Below are 20,020 nucleotides of genomic sequence, written 5' to 3'. Positions count from 1 at the left end.
CCAAATACTTTACCCTGCATAACAAGTTAAAGAATTCGATATTTTTCTTCGTTCCGCATCACGTGGCCGAGGTACTCAAGCTTGCGTTGTTTATTTAAATTAAGCACTTCTTTTTCTTTTGTCATGCGCTGTAGGACCTCAACGTTGGTGACATGGTCCACATAAGATATTTTTAGTATCCTTCTGTATATCCACATCTCGAAGGCTTCGATTCGTTTTTCAGTGGCTTGCGTCAGTGTCCAGGCTTCAACTCCATACAGTAACACTGGAAGAACGTAGCACCTCACTATTCGCATCTTGGTTCCCAAACTAAGATCACTGCAGCACAGCAAGGATCTCAACTTAATAAATGTAGACCGTGCCATTTCAATTCTGGATCTAATCTCTTGAGCGTTCTAATTCTGAACTTGACTTAGTTAAATTCTTATATTCAAATACTAAGTAATAATTTCTGTTAGACTGCATAATTTATATAAGGGATAAAAAATAAAATTTACTTACATAATATATTTCATATATGGTTTTTGTTATTTCACTTTTGTCCATTTATCCATTTTTTCCATTTATTGTCCATTATTATGAACTGGGCTGCTGTCGCGGGGCTCCTGGCGGGTTTGGACCGGAATTTGGCGGGAATTTTCTTAACTGCTGATGCATTTTCTATTTTTAAACTGGTACAATGCCTTCCATATATCATCCATTATGGTGATGAATACTTTACTTCATTTTTCAATTTAAATTTCCAGTATGATATTCCTCTCATCTTGAGCTTCTCTGGATGAAGATTTCTGGAAGATTCCTGGTTTCTACCACTTCAGGATCGCCATGTAATAAATAATGCTTCGCTTATCGTCTCGTATGGTAAATTTATTTAAAATACACTAGATACTCATGATTTAGTTTATTGGTTATCTAAGTACAATACTAGATAGTACTCAGTTGACTTTGACTAACTTAGACCGTTCTCTTGATTCTTCATTCTTAACAACATTGATAATAATAATACCCATGATCCTGTGATTTCCAGCTATTTAACACACGTTAGTTTGTTATCATAATACGTTTGTTATTTGTTAATTGATACACGTTATTTAATAATCTTTCGACTACATTGCAAATTTCACTAGGTCAGAGTGTGTCCTCGTTACAACGATATTTTCAATGTTGTAAACAAATAATATATTTTGCAAATGTGTGTCACAGTATTAAAAAGATTACTTAAATCTGATGCTTAATTAAATCCCGTTACACCGTGACAAGAAGGCCCTGCCTGTGGCAAGAGGCAACTAATGTGTAGGAGTCAAGAGGTGAAGAGTGTATGTGTGTGTGTGTGCGTGTGTATCGGTGTGTGTATGAGTGTGTGTGTGTGTGTGTCCGTTCGGCTCGCAGAGATACGAACACGGCCGTGGTAAGAATGCCCTGCCCGTCGCAAGAGGCGACTAATGGGTAGAAGTCAAGAGGTGAAGAGTACATGTGACTGTGTGCGCGTGTGTGCATATGTGAGTGTGTATGTGTGTCCGTTCGGCTCGCAGAGATACGAACACGGCCGTGGCAAGAAGGCCCTGCCTGTCGTAAAAGGCGTCTAATGGGTAGGAGTCAAGAGGTGAGAAGTGTATGTGTGTGTGTGCGTGTCTGTGTGCGCGTGTGTGAGTGTGTGTGTATGTGTGTGTGTGTGTCCGTTCGGTTTGCAGAGATAAGAATACGACCGAGGAAAGAAGGCCTTGCCTGTCGTAAGGGACGACTGATGGGTAGGAGTTGAGAAGTGAAGAGTGCATGTGTCTGTGTGTGCGTGTGTGCATGTGTGTGTGTGTGAGTGTGTATGCGTGTCCGTTCGGCTCGCAGAGATACGAACACGGCCGTGGCAAGAAGGCCCTGCCTGTCGTAAGAGGCGACTAATGGTTAGGAGTCGAGAGGTGAAGAGTGTATGTGTGTGTGTGCGCTAGTGTAAGTGTATATGTGTGTGTGTGTGTGTGTCCATTCGGCTCGCAGAGATAAGAATACGGCCGTGGCAAGAAGGCCATACCTGTCGTAATAGGTGACTAATGGGTAGGAGTCGAGAGGTGAAGAGTGTATGTGTGTGTGTGTCCCTTCGGCTCGCAGAGATAAGAACACGGCCGTGGCAAAAAGGTCATGCCTGCTGTAGGGAGCGACTAATGGGTAGGAGTCGAGAGGTAAAGAGGGTACGTGTGTGTGTGCGTGTGTTCGTGAGTGCGTTCGTGTGTAAGTGTGTGTATGTATGTGTGTCCGTTCGGCTCGCAGAGATAAGAATACGGCCGAGGCAAGAAGGCGATGCCTATCGTAAGGAGTGACTAATGGGTAGGAGTCGAGAGGTGAAAAGTGCATGTGTCTGTGTGTGCGTGTGTGCATGTGTGTGTGTGAGTGTGTATGCGTGTCCGTTCGGCTTGCAGAGATACGAACACGGCCGTGGCAAGAAGGCCATGCCTGTCGTAAGTGGCGACTAATGGGTAGGAGTCGAAAGGTGAAGAGTGTGTGTGTGTGCGTGTGTGTGTGTGAGTATGCATGTGTGTCTGTGTATGTGTGTATGTGTCCCTTCGGCTCGCAGAGATAAGAATACGGCTGTGGCAAGAGAGCCATGCCTGCTGTAAGGAGCGACTAATGGGTAGGAGTCGAGAGGTGAATAGTGTACGTGTGTGTGTGTGTGTGTGCGTGTGTTCGTGTCCGTGCGTGTGTGAGTGTGTGTGTATCTATGTGTGTTTGTTCGGCTCGCAGAGATACCAACGAGGTCGTTGCAAGAAGGCCCTGCCTGTCGTAAGAGGCAACTAATGGGTAGGAGTCAAGAGGTTAGGAGTGTATGTGTGTGTGTGCGTGTGTGTGTGTGTGTGTGGTGTGTGAGTGTGTGTGTGTGAGTATGCATATGTGTCTGTGTATGTGTGTGTGTGTGTCCCTTCGGCTCGCAGAGATAAGAATACAGCAGTGGCAAGAAGGCCATGCCTGTCGTATTAGGCGGCTAATGGGTAGGAGTCGAGAGGTGAAGAGTGTATTTGTTGCGTGTTTTCGTGTGTGTGTGTGTGTGTGTGTGTGTGTGTGTGTGTGTGAGTATGTGTGTGTATGTGTGAGTGTCCCTTCGGCTTGCACAGATAAGGATACGGCCATGGCAAGAAGGCCATACTTGCTGTAAGGAGCGAATAATATGTAGGAGTCGAGAGATGAAGAGTGTATTTGTGTGTGTGTGTGTGTGTGTGTGTGTGTGTGTGTGTGTGTACGTGTGTGAGTGTGTCTGTGTGTGCGTGTGTGTGTGTGAGTGTCCGTTCGGCTCGCAGAGATACCAACGAGGCCGTGGCAAGAAGTCACTGCCTGTCGTAAGAGGCAACTAATGGGTAGGAGTCAAGAGGTGAGGAGTGTATGTGCGTGTGTGTGTGCGCGTGTGCGTGTCCGATCGGCTCGCAGAGATACGAACACGGCCGTGGCAAGAAGGCCCTGCCTGTCGTAAGAGGCGACTAATGGGTAGGAGTCGAGAGGTGAAGAGAGTATGTGTGTGTGTGTGTGTGCGAGTGTGTGAGTGTGTGTGTGTATGTGTGTCCGTTCGGCTCGCAGAGATACGAACACGGCCGTGGAAAGTAGGCCCTGCCTGTCGTAAGATGCGACTAATGGGTAGGAGTCAAGAGGTGAGGAGTGTATGTGTGTGTGCGTGTGTGTGCGAGTGTGTGAGTGTGTGTGTGTATGTGTGTCCGTTCGGCTCGCAGAGATACGAACACGGCCGTGGAAAGTAGGCCCTGCCTGTCGTAAGATGCGACTAATGGGTAGGAGTCAAGAGGTGAGGAGTGTATGTGTGTGCGTGTGTATGTGCGAGTGTGTGAGTGTGTGTGTGTATGTGTGTCCGTTCGGCTCGCAGAGATACGAACACGGCCGTGGAAAGTAGGCCCTGCCTGTCGTAAGATGCGACTAATGGGTAGGAGTCAAGAGGTGAGGAGTGTATGTGTGTGTGCGTGTGTGTGTGGTGTGTGAGTGTGTGTGTATGTGTGTGTCCCTTCGGCTCGCAGAAATAAGAATACAGCCGTGACAAGAAGGCCATGCCTGTCGTAAGAGGCGAATAATGCGTAGAAGTCGAGAAGGGAAGAGTAATTGTGTGTGTGTGTGCGTGTGCGTTTGTGCGTGTGTGTGTGTGGCCGTTCGGCTGGCAGAGATAAGAATACGGCCGAAGAATGCAGGCCCTGCTTGTCGTAAGGGGCCACTAATGGGTAGGAGTCGAGAGGTGAAGAGTGTATTTGTGTGTGTGTGTGTGTGTGTATGTGTACGTGTGTGAGTGTGTCTGTGTGTGTGAGCGCGTGTGTGTGTCCGTTCGGCTCGCAGAGATACGAACACGGCCGTGGCAAGAAAGCCCTGCCTGTCGTAAGAGGCGACTAATGGGTAGGAGTCGAGAGGTGAAGAGAGTATGTGTGTGTGTGCGTGTGTGTGTGTCTGAGAATGTGTGTGTGTGTGCGTATGTGTATGTGTGTGTCCCTTCGGCTCGCAGAGATACGAACATGGCCGTGGCAAGAAGGCCCTGCCTGTCGTAAGAGGCAACTAATGTCTAGGAGTCAAGAGGTGAGGAGTGTATGTGTGTGTGTGCGTGTGTGTGTGTATGTGTGTGTGTGTGTCCGTTCGGCTCGCAGAGATAAGAATACGCCCGTTTCAAGAAGGCCATGCCTGTCGTAATAGGTGACTAATGGGTAGGAGTCGAGAGGTGAAGAGTGTATGTGTGTTCGTTCGTGTGTGTGTGTCTGAGAATGTGTGTGTGTGCGTATGTGTATGTGTGTGTCCCTTCGGCTCGCAGAGATACGAACATGGCCGTGGCAAGAAGGCCCTGCCTGTCGTAAGAGGCAACTAATGTTTAGGAGTCAAGAGGTGAGGAGTGTATGTGTGTGTGCGCGAGTGTGTGTGTATGTGTGTGTGTCCGTTCGGCTCGCAGAGATAAGAATACGCCCGTTTCAAGAAGGCCATGCCTGTCGTAATAGGTGACTAATGGGTAGGAGTCGAGAGGTGAAGAGTGTATGTGTGTTTGTTCATGTGTGTGTGTCTGAGAATGTGTGTGTGTGCGTATGTGTATGTGTGTGTCCCTTCGGCTCGCAGAGATAAGAATACGGCCGAGGAATGAAGGCCCTGCCTGTCGTAAGGGGCGACTAATGGGTAGGAGTCGAGAGGTGAAGAGTGTGTGTGTCTGTGTGTGCGTGTGTGTGTGTCCGTTCGGCTCGCAGAGATAAGAATACAGCCGTGGCAAGAAGGCCATGCCTATCGTAAGAGGCGGCTAATGGGTAGGGGTCGACAGATGAAGAGTGTATGTGTGTGTGTGCGTGTGTGTGTGTGCGCGAGTGTGTGTGTATGTGTCTGTGTGTGTCCGTTTGGCTCGCAGAGATAAGAATACGCCCGTTTTAAGAAGGCCATGCCTGTCGTAAGAGGTGACTAATGGGTAGGAGTCGAGAGGTGAAAAGTGTATGTGTGTTTGTTCGTGTGTGTGTGTCTGAGAATGTGTGTGTGTGCGTATGTGTATGTGTGTGTCCTTTCGGCTCGCAGAGATAAGAATACGGCCGAGGAATGAAGGCCCTTCCTGTCGTAAGGGGCGACTAATGGGTAGGAGTCGAGAGGTGAAGAGTGTATGTGTCTGTGTGTGCGTGTGTGTGTGTCCGTTCGGCTCGCAGAGATAAGAATACAGCCGTGGCAAGAAGGCCATGCCGGTCGTAAGAGGCGGCTAATGGGTAAGGGTCGACAGATGAAGAGTGTATGTGTGTGTGTGCGTGTGTGTGTGCGCGAGTGTGTGTGTATGTGTCTGTGTGTGTCCGTTTGGCTCGCAGAGATAAGAATACGCTCGTTTTAAGAAGGCCATGCCTGTCGTAAGAGGTGACTAATGGGTAGGAGTCGAGAGGTGAAAAGTATATGTGTGTGTGTTCGTGTGTGTGTGTGTGTGAGTATGTGTGTGTGTATGTGTATGTGTGTGTGTCCCTTCGGCTGGCAGAGATAAGAATACGGTCGAAGAAAGAAGGCCTTGCCTGTCGTAAGGGACGACTAATGGGTAGGAGTCGAGAGGTGAAAAGAGCATGTGTCTGTGTGCGCGTGTGTGCATGTGTGTGTGAGTGGGTAGGAGTCGAGAGGTGAAGAGTGTATGTGTGTGTGTTCGTGTGTGTGTGTCTGAGAATGTGTGTGTGTGCGTATGTGTATGTGTGTGTCCCTTCGGCTCGCAGAGATACGAACATGGCCGTGGCAAGAAGGCCCTGCCTGTCGTAAGAGGCAACTAATATTTAGGAGTCAAGAGGTGAGGAGTGTATGTGTGTGTGTTCGTGTGTGTGTGTGCGCGAGTGTGTGTGTATGTGTGTGTGTGTGTGTGTCCGTTCGGCTCGCAGAGATAAGAATACGCCTGTTTCAAGAAGGCCATGCCTGTCGTAATAGGTGACTAATGCGTAGAAGTCGAGAGGTGAAGAGTGATTGTGTGTGTGTGTGTGCGTGTGCGTTTGTGCGTGTGTGTGTGTGGCCGTTCGGCTGGCAGAGATAAGAATACGGCCGAAGAATGCAGGCCCTGCCTGTCGTAAGGGGCCACTAATGGGTAGGAGTCGAGAGGTGAAGAGTGTATTTGTGTGTGTGTGTGTGTATGTGTACGTGTGTGAGTGTGTCTGTGTGTGTGTGTGCGCGTGTGTGTGTCCGTTCGGCTCGCAGAGATACGAACACGGCCGTGGCAAGAAAGCTCTGCCTGTCGTAAGAGGCGACTAATGGGTAGAAGTCGAGAGGTGAAGAGTGATTGTGTGTGTGTGTGCGTGTGCGTTTGTGCGTGTGTGTGCGTAGGAGTCGAAAGGTGAAGAGTGTATGTGTGTGTGTGCGTGTGTGTGTGTGCGCGAGTGTGTGTGTATGTGCGTGTGTGTGTCCGTTCGGCACGCAGAGATAAGAATACGCCCGTTTCAAGAAGGCCATGCCTGTCGTAATAGGTGACTAATGCGTAGAAGTCGAGAGGTGAAGAGTGATTGTATGTGTGTGTGCGTGTGCGTTTGTGCGTGTGTGTGTGTGGCCGTTCGGCTGGCAGAGATAAGAATACGGCCGAAGAATGCAGGCCCTGCCTGTCGTAAGGGGCCACTAATGGGTAGGAGTCGAAAGGTGAAGAGTGTATGTGTGTGTGTGCGTGTGTGTGTGTGCGCGAGTGTGTGTGTATGTGCGTGTGTGTGTCTGTTCGGCACGCAGAGATAAGAATACGCCCGTTTCAAGAAGGCCATGCCTGTCGTAATAGGTGACTAATGGGTAGGAGTCGAGAGGTGAAGAGTGTATGTGTGTGTGTTCGTGTGTGTGTGTGTCTGAGAATGTGTGTGTGTGCATATGTGCATGTGTGTGTCTCTTCGGCTCGCAGAGATAAGAATACGGCCGAGGAATGAAGGTCCTGCCAGTCGTAAGGGGCGACTAATGGGTAGGAGTCGAGAGGTGAAGAGTGTGTGTGTCTGTGTGTGCGTGTGTGTGTCCGTTCGGCTCGCAGATATAAGAATACAGCCGTGGCAAGAAGGCCATGCCTGTCGTAAGAGGCGGCTAATGGGTAGGGGTCGACAGATGAAGAGTGTATGTGTGTGTGTGTCCGTTCGGCTCGCAGAGATAAGAATACGCCCGTTTCAAGAAGGCCATGCCTGTCGTAAGAGGTGACTAATGGGTAGGAGTCGAGAGGTGAAGAGTGTGTGTGTCTGTGTGTGCGTGTGTGTGTGTCTGTTCGGCTCGCAGAGATACGAACACGGCCGTGGCAAGAAGGCCCTACCTGTCGTAAGAGGCGGCTAATGGGTAGGAGTCGAGAGGTGAAGAGTGTATGTGTGTGTGTGCGTGTGTGTGTGTGCGCAAGTGTGTGTGTATGTGTCTGTGTGTGTCCGTTTTGCTCGCAGAGATAAGAATACGCCCGTTTCAAGAAGGCCATGCCTGTCGTAAAAGGTGACTAATGGGTAGGAGTCGAGAGGTGAAAAGTGTATGTGTGTGTGTTCGTGTGTGTGTGTGTGTGAGTATGTGTGTGTGTATGTGTATGTGTGTGTGTCCCTTCGGCTCGCAGAGATAAGAAAACGGTCGAAGAAAGAAGGCCTTGCCTGTCGTAAGGGACGACTAATGGGTAGGAGTCGAGAGGTGAAGAGTGCATGTGTCTGTGTGCGCGTGTGTGCATGTGTGTGTGAGTGTGTGTTTATCCATGTGTGTGTCCGTTTGGCTCGCAGAGATACCAACGAGGTCGTGGCCAGAAGGCCCTGCCTGTCGTAAGAGGCAACTAATGGGTAGGAGTCAAGAGATGAGAAGTGTATGTGTGTGTGCGTGTGTGTGTGGTGTGTGAGTGTGTGTGTATGTGTGTGTCCCTTCGGCTCGCAGAAATAAGAATACAGCCGTGGCAAGAAGGCCATGCCTGTCGTAAGAGGCGGCTAATGGGTAGGAGTCGAGAGGTGAAGATTGTATTTGTGTGTGTGTGCGTGTGTGTGTGTGCGTGCGTCTGTGTGTGAGTGTGTGTCCGTTCGGCTCGCAGAGATGAGAATACGGCCGAGGCAAGAAGGCCATGCCTGTCGTAAGGGACGCCTAATGGGTAGAAGTCGAGAGATAAAGAGTGCATGTGTATGTGTGCGCGTGTGTGCATGTGTGTGTGTGAGTGTGTATGTGTGTCCGTTCGGCTCGCAGAGATACGAACACGGCCGTGGCAAGAAGGCCCTGCCTGTCGTAAAAGGCGACTAATGGGTAGGAGTCAAGAGGTGAGGAGTGTATGTGTGTGTGTGTGTGTGTGTGTGCGTGTGTGAGTGTGTGTGTATGTGTGTGTCCGTTCGGTTTGCATAGATAAGAATACGACCGAGGAAAGAAGGCCTTGCCTGTCGTAAGGGACGACTAATGGGTAGGAGTCGAGAGGTGAAGAGTGCATGTGTGTGTGTGCGTGTGTGTGTGTGCGCTAGTGTGAGTGTATATGTGTGTATGTGTGTCCCTTCGGCTCGCAGAGATAAGAATACGGCCGTGGCAAGAAGGCCATGCCTGTCGTAAGAGGTGACTAATGGGTGGGAGTCGAGAGGTGAAGAGTGTATGTGTGTGTATTCGTGTGTGCGTGCGTGTGTGTTTGTGAGAGTATGTGTGTGTTTGTCCCTTCGGCTCGCACAGATAAGAATACGGCCGTGACAAAAAGGCCATGCCTGTCGTAAGTAGCGACTAATGGGTAGGAGTCGAGAAGTGAAGAGTGTACGCGTGTGTGTGCGTGTGTTCGTGTGTATGTGTGTGTGCGTATGTGTATGTGTGTGTGTCCGTTCAGCTCGCAGAGATAAGAACACGGCCGTGGCAAGAAGGCCATGCCTGTCGTAACAGGCGACTAATGGGTAGGAGTCGAGAGGTGAAGAGTGTATGTGTGCGTGTGTGCGTGTGAGTATGTGTGTGAGTGTATGTGTGTGTGGGTCCCTTCGGCTCGCAGAGATAAGAATACGGTCATGGCAAGAAGGCCATGCCTGCTGTAAGGAGCGAATAATGGGTAGGAGTCGATAGGTAAAGAGTGTACGTGTGTGTGTGTGTGCATGTGTGTGTGCGTGTGTGAGTGTGTGTATGTATGTGTGTCCGTTCGGCTTGCAGAGATAAGAATACAGCCGAGGCAAGAAGGCCCTGCCTGTCGTAAGGGGCGAGTAATAGGTAAGAATAGGTAAGAGTCGAGAGGTGAAGAGTTTAGGTGTGTGTGTGTGTGTGTGTGTGTGTGTGTCCGTTCGGCTTGCAGAGATAAGAATACGGCCGAGGCAAGAAGGCCATGCCTGTCGTAAGGGACGCCTAATGGGTAGAAGTCGAGAGATAAAGAGTGCATGTGTATGTGTGCGCGTGTGTGCATGTGTGTGTGTGAGTGTGTATGTGTGTCTGTTCGGCGCGCAGAGATACGAACACGGCCGTGGCAAGAAGGCCCTGCCTGTCGTAAAAGACGACTAATGGGTAGGAGACAAGAGGTGAGGAGTGTATGTGTGCGTGTGTGTGTGTGTGTGCGTGCGTGTGTGTGTGAGTGTGTGTCCGTTCGGCTCGCAGAGATGAGAATACGGCCGAGGCAAGAAGGCCATGCCTGTCGTAAGAGACGCCTAATGGGTAGAAGTCGAGAGATAAAGAGTGCATGTGTATTTGTGCGCGTGTGTGCATGTGTGTGTGTGAGTGTGTATGTGTGTCTGTTCGGCGCGCAGAGATACGAACACGGCCGTGGCAAGAAGGCCCTGCCTGTCGTAAAAGGCGACTAATGGGTAGGAGTCAAGAGGTTAGGAGTGTATGTGTGTGTGTGTGTGTGCGTGTGTGAGTGTGTGTGTATGTGTGTGTCCGTTCGCTTTGCAGAGATAAGAATACGACCGAGGAAAGAAAGCCTTGCCTGTAGTAAGGGACGACTAATGAGTAGGAGTCGAGAGGTGAAGAGTGATTGTGTGTGTGTGCGTGTGCGTTTGTGCGTGTGTGTGTGTGTCCGTTCGGCTCCCAGAGGTACGAACACGGCCGTGGAAAGTAGGCCCTGCCTGTCGTAAGTAGCGACTAATGGGTAGGAGTCGAGAAGTGAAGAGTGTACGCGTGTGTGTGCGTGTGTTCGTGTGTATGGGTGTGTGCGTATGTGTGTGTGTGTGTCCGTTCAGCTCGCAGAGATAAGAACACGGCCGTGGCAAGAAGGCCATGCCTGCTGTAAGGAGCGAATAATGGGTAGGAGTCGATAGGTGAAGAGTGTACGTGTGTGTGTGTGTGTGTGCATGTGTGTGTGCGTGTGTGAGTGTGTGTGTATGTATGTGTGTCCGTTCGGCTTGCAGAGATAAGAATACAGCCGAGGCAAGAAGGCCCTGCCTGTCGTAAGTGGCGAGTAATAGGTAAGAGTCCAGAGGTGAAGAGTTTAGGTGTGTGTGTGTGTGTGTCCGTTCGGCTTGCAGAGATAAGAATACAGCCGAGGCAAGAAGGCCCTGCCTGTCGTAAGGGGCGAGTAATAGGTAAGAGTCGAGAGGTGAAGAGTGTAGGTGTGTGTGTGTGTGTGAGTGTGTGTGTGTGTGTCTGTATGCAAGAAGGCTATGCCTGTCGTAAGAGGCGACTAATGGGTAGGAGTCGAGAGGTGAAGAGTGTATGTGTGCGTGTGTGCGTGTGTGCGTGTGTGTGTGTGGTGTGTGAGTGTGTGTGTGTGTGTGTATGTGTGTGTCCCTTCGGCTCGCAGAAATAAGGATACGGCCATGGCAAGAAGGCCATACTTGCTGTAAAGAGCGACTAATGGGTAGGAGTCGAGAGATGAAGAGTGTATTTGTGTGTGTGAGTGTGCGTGTGTGTATGTGTGCGTGTGTGTGCGTGTGTAAGTGGGTGTGTGTGTGTATGTATGTGTGTGTCCGTTCGGCTAGCAGAGATGAGAATACAGCCGAGGCAAGAAGGCCATGCCTGTCGTAAGGGACGACTAATGGGTAGAAGTCGAGAGGTAAAGAGTGCGCGAGTGCGAGTATGTGTGCGCGTGTGTGCATGTGTGTGTGTGAGTGTGTATGTGTGTCTGTTCGGCGCGCAGAGATACGAACACGGCCGTGGCAAGAAGGCCCTGCCTGTCGTAAAAGGCGACTAATGGGTAGGAGTCAAGAGGTGAGGAGTGTATATGTGTGTGTGTGTGCGTGTGCGTTTGTGCGTGTGTGTGTGTGCATGTGCGTTTGTGCGTGTGTGTGTGTCCGTTCGGCTCGCAGAGATACGAACACGGCCGTGGAAAGTAGGCCCTGCCTGTCGTAAGAGGCGACTAATGTGTAGGAGTCAATAAGTGAGAAGTGTATGTGTGTGTGCGTTTGTGTGTGCGCGTTTGTGATTGTGTGTGTATGTGTGTCCGTTCGGCTCGCAGAGATACGACCACGGCCGTGGAAAGTAGGCCCTGCCTGTCGTAAGAGGCGACTAATGGGTAGGAGTCAAGAGGTGAGAAGTGTATGTGTGTGTGCGTGTGTGAGTGAGTGTGTCCTTCGGCTCGCAGAGATTAGAATACAGCCGTGGCAAGAAGGCCATGCCTGTCGTAAGAGGCAACTAATGCGTAGGAGTCGGGAAGTGAAGAGTGATTGTGTGTGTGTGCGTGTGCGTTTGTGCGTGTGTGTGTGTGTCCGTTTGGCTGGCAGAGATAATAATACGGCCGAGGAATGAAAAGCCCTGCCTGTCGTAAGGGGCGACTAATGGGTAGAAGTCGAGAGGTGAATAGTGTATTTGTGTGTGTGCGTGTGTGTGTGTGCGCGAGTGTGTGTGTATGTGTGTGTGTGTCCGCTTGGCTCGCAGGGATGAGAATACGCCCGTTTCAAGAAGGCCATGCCTGTCGTAAGAGGTGACTAATGGGTAGGAGTCGAGTGGTAAAGAGTGTATGTGTGTGTTCGTGTGTGTGTGTGTGTGTGTGTGTGAGTATATGTGTGTGTATGTGTATGTGTGTGTGTCCCTTCGGCTCGCAGAGATAAGAATACGGCCGAGGAATGAAGGCCCTGCCTGTCGTAAGGGGCGACTAATGGGTAGGAGTCGAGACGTGAAGAGTGCATGTTTCTGTGTGCGCGTGTGTGCATGTGTGTGTGAGTGTGTATGTGTGTCCGTTCGGCTCGCAGAGATACGAACACGGCCGTGGAAAGTAGGCCCTGCCTGTCGGAAGAGGCGACTAATGGGTAGGAGTCAAGAGGTGAGGAGTGTATATGTGTGTGTGTGTGCGAGTGCGTTTGTGCGTGTGTGTGTGCATGTGCGCTTGTGCGTGTGTGTGTGTGTGTCCGTTCGGCTCGCAGAGATACGAACACGGCCGTGGAAAGTAGGCCCTGCCTGTCGTAAGAGGCGACTAATGTGTAGGAGTCAAGAAGTGAGAAGTGTATGTGTGTGTGCGTTTGTGTGTGCGCGTTTGTGAGTGTGTGTGTATGTGTGTCCGTTCGGCTCGCAGAGATACGACCACGGCCGTGGAAAGTAGGCCCTGCCTGTCGTAAGAGGCGACTAATGGGTAGGAGTCAAGAGGTGAGAAGTGTATGTGTGTGTGCGTGTGTGAGTGAGTGTGTCCTTCGGCTCGCAGAGATAAGAATACAGCCGTGGCAAGAAGGCCATGCCTGTCGTAAGAGGCGACTAATGCGTAGGAGTCGAGAGGTGAAGAGTGATTGTGTGTGTGTGCGTGTGCGTTTGTGCGTGTGTGTGTGTGTCCGTTCGGCTGGCAGAGATAATAATACGGCCGAGGAATGAAAAGCCCTGCCTGTCGTAAGAGGCGACTAATGGATAGGAGTCAAGAGGTGAGGAGTGTATGTGTGTGTGCGTGTGTGTGTGTGCGTGTGTGAGTGTGTGTGTCCTTCGGCTCGCAGAGATAAGAATACAGCGAGGCAAGAAGGCCCTGGCTGTCGTAAGGGGCGAGTAATAGGTAGGAGTCGAGAGGTGAAGAGTGTAGATGTGTGTGTGTGTGCGTGTGTGTGAGTGTGTGTGTGTCCGTTCGGCTCGCAGAGATAAGAATACGGCCGAGGCAAGAAGGCGATGCCTATCATAAGAGGCGACTAATGGGTAGAAGTCGAGAGGTGAAGAGTGTATTTGTGTGTGTGTGTGTGTGTGTGTGTGCGTCTATGTGCGTGGTTCTGTGTGTGCGTGTGTGTGTGTGTCCGTTCGGCGAGCAGAGATACGAACGAGGCCGTGGCAAGAAGGCTCTGCCTGTCGTAAGAGGCGACTTATTGGTAGGAGTCTAGAGGTGAGGAGTGTATGTGTGTTTGTGCGTGTGTGCGTGTGTGTGTGCGCGTGTGTGAGTGTGTGTATGTATGTGTGTGTATGTGTCCGTTCGACTTGCAGAAATAAGAATACGACCGAGGAAAGGAGGCCCTGCCTGTCGTAAGGGACAACTAATGGGTAGGAGTCAAGAGGTGAGGAGTGTATGTGTGTGTGTGTGTGTGCGTGTGTGTGTGTAAGTATGTGTGTGTGTATGTGTGTGTGTATCTCTTCGGCTCGCAGAGATAAGAATACGGTCATGGCAAGAAGGCCATGCCTGCTGTAAGGAGCGAATAATGGGTAGGAGTCGATAGGTGAAGAGTGTACGTGTGTGTAAGTGTGTGTGCATGTATGTGTGTCCGTTCGGCTTGCAGAGATAAAAATACAGCCAAGGCAAGAGGGCCCTGCCTGTCGTAAGGGGCGAGTAATAGGTAGGAGTCGAGAGGTGAAGAGTGTAGGTGTGGGCGTGTGAGTGTGTGTGTGTCTGTATGGCTCGCAGAGATAAGAACACGGCCGTGGCAAAAAGGCCCTGCCTGTCGTAAGAGGCGACTAATGGGTAGGAGTCGAGAGGTGAGAGTGTACGTGTGTGTGTGCGTGTGTTCGTGTGTATGTGTAAGTGTGTGTGCGTATGTGTGTGTGTGTGTGTGTGTAACCGTTCAGCTCGCAGAGATAAGAACACGGCCGTGGCAAGAAGGCCATGCCTGTCGTAAGAGGCGACTAATGGGTAGGAGTCGAGACGTGAAGAGTGTATGTGTGCGTGTGTGCGTTTGAGTATGTGTGTGTGTGTGTATGTGTGTGTGTGTCCCTTCGGTTCGCAGAGATAAGAATACGGTCATGGCAAGAAGGCCATGCCTGCTGTAAAGAGCGACTAATGGGTAGGAGTCGAGAGGTGAAGAGTGTTTTTGTGTGTGTTTGTGTGTGTGTGTTTGTGTGTGCGTGTCTATGTGCGTGTTTCTGTGTGTGCGTGTGTGTGTGTGTGTGTCCTTTCGGCGAGCAGAGATACGAACGAGGCCGTGGCAAGAAGGCTCTGCCTGTCGTAAGAGGCGAATAATGGGTAGGAGTCAAGAGGTGAGGAGTGTATGTGTGTTTGTGCGTGTGTGCGTGTGTGTGTGCGCGTGTGTGAGTGTGTGTATGTATGTGTGTGTATGTGTCCGTTCGACTTGCAGAGATAAGAATACGACCGAGGAAAGGAGGCCCTGCCTGTCGTAAGTGACAACTGATGGGTAGGATTCAAGAGGTGAAGAGTGCATGTGTCTGTGTGTGCGTGTGTGTGTGTGTCCGTTCGGCTCGCAGAGATACGAACACGGCCGAGGCAAGAAGGCCCTGCCTGTCGTAAGAGGCGACTAATGGTTAGGAGTCAAGAGGTGAGGAGTGTATGTGTGTGTGTGTCCGTTCGGCTCGCAGAGATACGAACACGGCCGTGGAAAGTAGGCCCTGCCTGTCGTAAGAGGCGACTAATATGTATGAGTCAAGAAGTGAGAAGTGTATGTGTGTGTGCGTTTGTGTGTGCGCGTTTGTGAGTGTGTGTGTATGTGTGTCCGTTCGGCTCGCAGAGATACGACCACGGCCGTGGAAAGTAGGCCCTGCCTGTCGTAAGAGGCGACTAATGGGTAGGAGTCAAGAGGTGAGAAGTGTATGTGTGTGTGCGTGTGTGAGTGAGTGTGTCCTTCGGCTCGCAGAGATAAGAATACAGCCGTGGCAAGAACGTCATGCCTGTCGTAAGAGGCGACTAATGCGTAGGAGTCGAGAGGTGAAGAGTGATTGTGTGTGTGTGCGTGTGCGTTTGTGCGTGTGTGTGTGTGTGTATCCGTTCGGCTGGCAGAGATAATAATACGGCCGAGGAATGAAAAGCCCTGCCTGTCGTAAGAGGCGACTAATGGATAGGAGTCAAGAGGTGAGGAGTGTATGTGTGTGTGCGTGTGTGTGTGTGCGTGTGTGAGTGTGTGTGTCCTTCGGCTCGCAGAGATAAGAATACAGCCGTGGCAAGAAGGCCATGCCCGTCGTAAGTGCGACTAATGCGTAGGAGTCGAGAGGTGAAAAGTGATTGTGTGTGTGTGTGCGTGTGCGTTTGTGCGTGTGTGTGAAGAGTGTATGTGTGCGTGTATGTGTGTGTGTGTGTCCCTTCGGCTCGCAGAGATAAGAATACGGTCATGGCAAGAAGGCCATGCCTGCTGGAAGGAGCGAATAATGGGTAGGAGTCGATAGGTGAAGAGTGTACGTGTGTGTGAGTGTGTGTGTGTATGTATGTGTGTCCGTTCGGCTTGCAGAGATAAGAATACAGCGAGGCAAGAAGGCCCTGCCTGTCGTAAGGGGCGAGTAATAGGTAGGAGTCGAGAGGTGAAGAGTGTAGATGTGTGTGTGTGTGCGTGTGTGTGAGTGTGTGTGTGTCCGTTCGACTCGCAGAGATAAGAATACGGCCGAGGCAAGAACGCGATGCCTATCATAAGAGGCGACTAATGGGTAGAAGTCGAGAGGTGAAGAGTGTATTTGTGTGTGTGTGTGTGTGTGCGTCTATGTGCGTGTTTCTGTGTGTGCGTGTGTGTGTGTGTCTGTTCGGCGAGCAGAGATACGAACGAGGCCGTGGCAAGAAGGCTCTGCCTGTCGTAAGAGGCGACTAATGGGTAGGAGTCTAGAGTTGAGGAGTGTGTGTGTGTTTGTGCGTGTGTGCGTGTGTTTGTGCGCGTGTGTGAGTGTGTGTATGTATGAGTAGATAAGGAAGCGGGGTCCTGAATCACTTTGGTAACCTGTCCATCAGGGTCTCCGATGCGAAGGTATCGATGCCATGATTTGACCTTGGGGGTGTACAAGAAGTACAAGAAGTGATCGACAATGACCAGAGGGTTGTAAGAACTGGTCGCTTATCGCTTGATCTCTTCTTCTTCTCTCCCGAAGAAGTGATCAACAATGACCAGAGGGTCGTAAGAACTAGTCGCTTATCTCTAGATCTCTTCTTCTCAGCCGAAGAATTGTCACCTACGTTACCTGTATGTTTTTACACTTGTCTCTTCTTTGTCTTACCTGTTCTGAAGAAGTAAAAGAATCGGTCGACAATGACCAGAGGGGGTGTCTTTGAGTGGAACGGACCACCTTGTATGTCGAGTGCAAAACTCATCGCTTATCGCTTCATCTCCTCTTCTTTTTGTTAAATTTGTACAGGGTGATCGAAAAAATAAATTTTGTATTGAGACTTGAAAATATTTTAGGTGTTGTTGCGTCAAAAAATTTTTTTTTTGTGTACGATGCTTAGATATATCTGTATAGCCTGCCTAGCCTAGCCTGCCTAGTCTTTACTTTTGAAACTTGTAGGAAAATGAAAAATAACTATGTATCACATAAATGCTTTATTGTGTATATATATTTTGTATTATCGAATACTTCTTGTATTCGATTGTAATTTTATAAATCTTTTTTGGTCGGTAAAAACTTTTTCCCATGACAATTTACTTTTCTAAAGAAAAAAAAACAGCTTTAATTACCGATATATTTTTTAAGTTATATGTGAAATAACTTACCACACCATAGAGGACCCATTTTAATTTGTAGATTAATCGGTTAAAGAAAACCTGATGTACAAAAATAGAAAGATAATTTAAAAAACAAACTTTTATTTATTACCAAAATAATAAATAAAGAATAAGGAACTTTTTTACTATCAAACGTATTTAAGAATTATTTATCATTGAAACCCCATGGTAAAGTGTCAGTGCTTAAAAAATTAACCATTCTTTTATCATCATATGGACTAAGTGCAACTTTTCTTTGAGTTATTGTATAGACGTCATGTTTTTTGGAGACAATAGAGTTTTGGGAAACCTCTACAATTGTTTTTTTAAATAAACTTTTATAATAATCTTCATAAGTTAGTTCCTTTAAAGCTGATTTCTTAATTCCTTTTGCTTTTTTAATTTCCTGATCCTGATTTAAAGTTTTTATCGTGTACATTTTTGAGCGCAATCCTATAAAATGTGTCATAATTTGACCTTTGTTTTCATCTTTCATCAAGCCCAATACTTTTTTATTCCTTAAGGGAATGTTATAGACATTATTTTCAGTGTACTCTGATGTGTCAAACTTATGAATATCCTCTTTAATATGAGCATATATATCATCAACAAAAAACTGATATATTAAACTATCTGTGTCCGTGTATAATAACTTGGCTTTATCTTGAAATTTTTTTTTAATATAATTATAATGGAAGTCATACAAAATTGTTTTCGAAATATCTAAAATACACATCCCAATGTAAATAGGTTTGTTAAAATTAATTTTCTGTTTTTGCATTTCAATTATTACCATATTTTCATCAAATATGGTACAACTATGAAAATTCGGTTGGGAAATGTAATAGTTAGCACCGTAGTTACCACCCAGTTTGTTTACAATTTTTATATCCTTATATTTACGTACATTCTCTATACTTTTGCCATACGGAGCGTTTATAAAAAGTTTGAATAAATTTTTTTCAAATTCATTTTTGCTCTCCTTTCTCAATTCAATGTTTAAGTCAATATATTTCTTTAACCAAGGTGATTGTTTAAATTTTAGGCATCGATGAATCTTAGCAAGCTTCAGTCCCAAGCTAATAACTTGTTTTAAATACATATAATGAATAACATACTTCTTTTTATCATACAATGTCGTTAAGAGTTTTTTAATGGTAGAATTAGAAGTTGGTGGAGTTATGTGTTCTGGACACAATGGCAAATCTTTGTGTGAATTAAAAAGTTCTTTTGGATACTCAAGGTCCACTTCCAGCATGTATCCGTATTCACTATCATTGGGACAATTTAATATATTGTAATTGTAAATATCATTTAAGGGTATCCATTCAAATCCTCCATAAGGAAGGAAATAACTCATAGCTGAACCATATAGATTGTTCACATCAAAGTACATTGTACAAGAGGTTTCTTTACCAGGATTATATTTATCACCCATGTACTTATTGTTCGCTTCTGCATATCTGTTACTACATTGTGACACTCCTCCTCGTTTTGCTTTTTCAAAGAACAAAACCATTTCGATATCTGTTAAAAGCTCTAATTCTACATTTGTTACTTTTAACATGGCATCAAATGCTAACCCTGGTAAAGTAAAATAATGCAAACTATCTAAACCGTATGTTTTTAAACACATCAGTCTAAAGTTTTCAAAAATATCACTTAAAAGTAATACGTCAGTTTTTAAATATAATTCCGCGTACTCTTGCAAGTTTTTTATCTCAAACGTGTTCCAAACAGTGCATGCGTGTTGATAATCCTCATGAGTTATTCCTTCATTATTAATTTTACTAAAGAAACTATCAATAGGTGGCAAGCAAGTATCTTGCAACTTTTCCCAATTATCGAGGTATTCATATGGGAAAACACCTTTTCGTTTAACTAAATTAAATTTAAAATCATCTTCAAAGTACCTTCTCGTTATTTGTTTTTGATCATCATCTAGATTACAGGAAAGTTTATCTAATGAATCAGACATAAATCGAAACGAATCTATAAACCTAAAATTAATATTTGTATTTTGAATGTATTTGGTAAATGATATATACCTCTCTTTGTTTAGAGGAAGTAGTGATATATTACCTTTAACGTTATTATTAAGGCTTTTAATTAAAAAATGTGCGTCATAGCCAGAGAGATTATGAAATGCAATCGGAATTGTATGTGTATTTTGATAATTAGCATTACAAGATCTATGAGCAGCTCCTCGAAATTTTCCTGTAATATGACAATGATCTCTAACTTTATCCAATGGATCGACTATAGGTTTAGTGCAAATATGACAAACAAAACTCAAATTAAAATCATGTCTTTCTTTATCAGTTAATGGACCTAACTTGTTGAATTTTTGCAATAAATTTTCTCTAGTTATTCTCTTTGCTATCTTTTCAAGTTCTCTTACAAACCACACAAGACAGTCGTGACCGGTAAATGATTTATAGTATGATAAGGAATCATTATAAGAAGATTTAAAATAATAAGCTATACTAAAAGCTTCATGCTTTTGAGACAAATAAGTTTTTATATTAGGATCATTGTTATTGTCAATGCATTTTATAAAAATACTTTCTAGATCAGCATAAATAACAAAAGGAACAAGTTCTTTATGTTTAAAATTTTTAAATTTCATAATATTATTCTTTTCTGTTGGTAAAACCATCTTAACTGAATTTGAATTAATACAGTCCTCTAAATGATTTTGTAAGAGTGCATCATTACTAAAATGATTAAAACATCTTTCACAAAACCATTTTTTGTTTCTAACATTTTTAACTTGTTGATTTACTAATCTTGAAAAATTTTTAATATAAGCAAAATGAAATAGATCTTTTCTACACAAAGGACCATCATCCTCATCACTACTATTATTATTTGTACTATTATCTTGAGAATGAATTAAAAGTAAACTAATA

The 20,020-nt window shown here is 46.9% G+C and overlaps 1 protein-coding gene across 1 annotated transcript; it reads right to left on the bottom strand.

The window, feature by feature from the left end:
- Positions 1-18,226: 18,226 nt before the first annotated feature.
- Positions 18,227-19,767, bottom strand: LOC140431454 (uncharacterized; the record flags this gene model as incomplete). The annotated part of the gene is made up of 1 exon (XM_072519381.1): positions 18,227-19,767. A coding segment is annotated over exon 1 (1,541 nt), but the record flags the coding sequence as incomplete, so codon positions are not given.
- Between the last annotated feature and the right edge of the window lie 253 nt (positions 19,768-20,020).

Source organism: Diabrotica undecimpunctata, unplaced genomic scaffold (genome assembly GCF_040954645.1).
Source record: "Diabrotica undecimpunctata isolate CICGRU unplaced genomic scaffold, icDiaUnde3 ctg00000750.1, whole genome shotgun sequence".
Lineage (NCBI taxonomy): Eukaryota > Metazoa > Arthropoda > Insecta > Coleoptera > Chrysomelidae > Diabrotica > Diabrotica undecimpunctata.
Note: the sequence above shows the minus strand (reverse complement) of the source record. Positions and strands in the feature narration are given on the sequence as shown.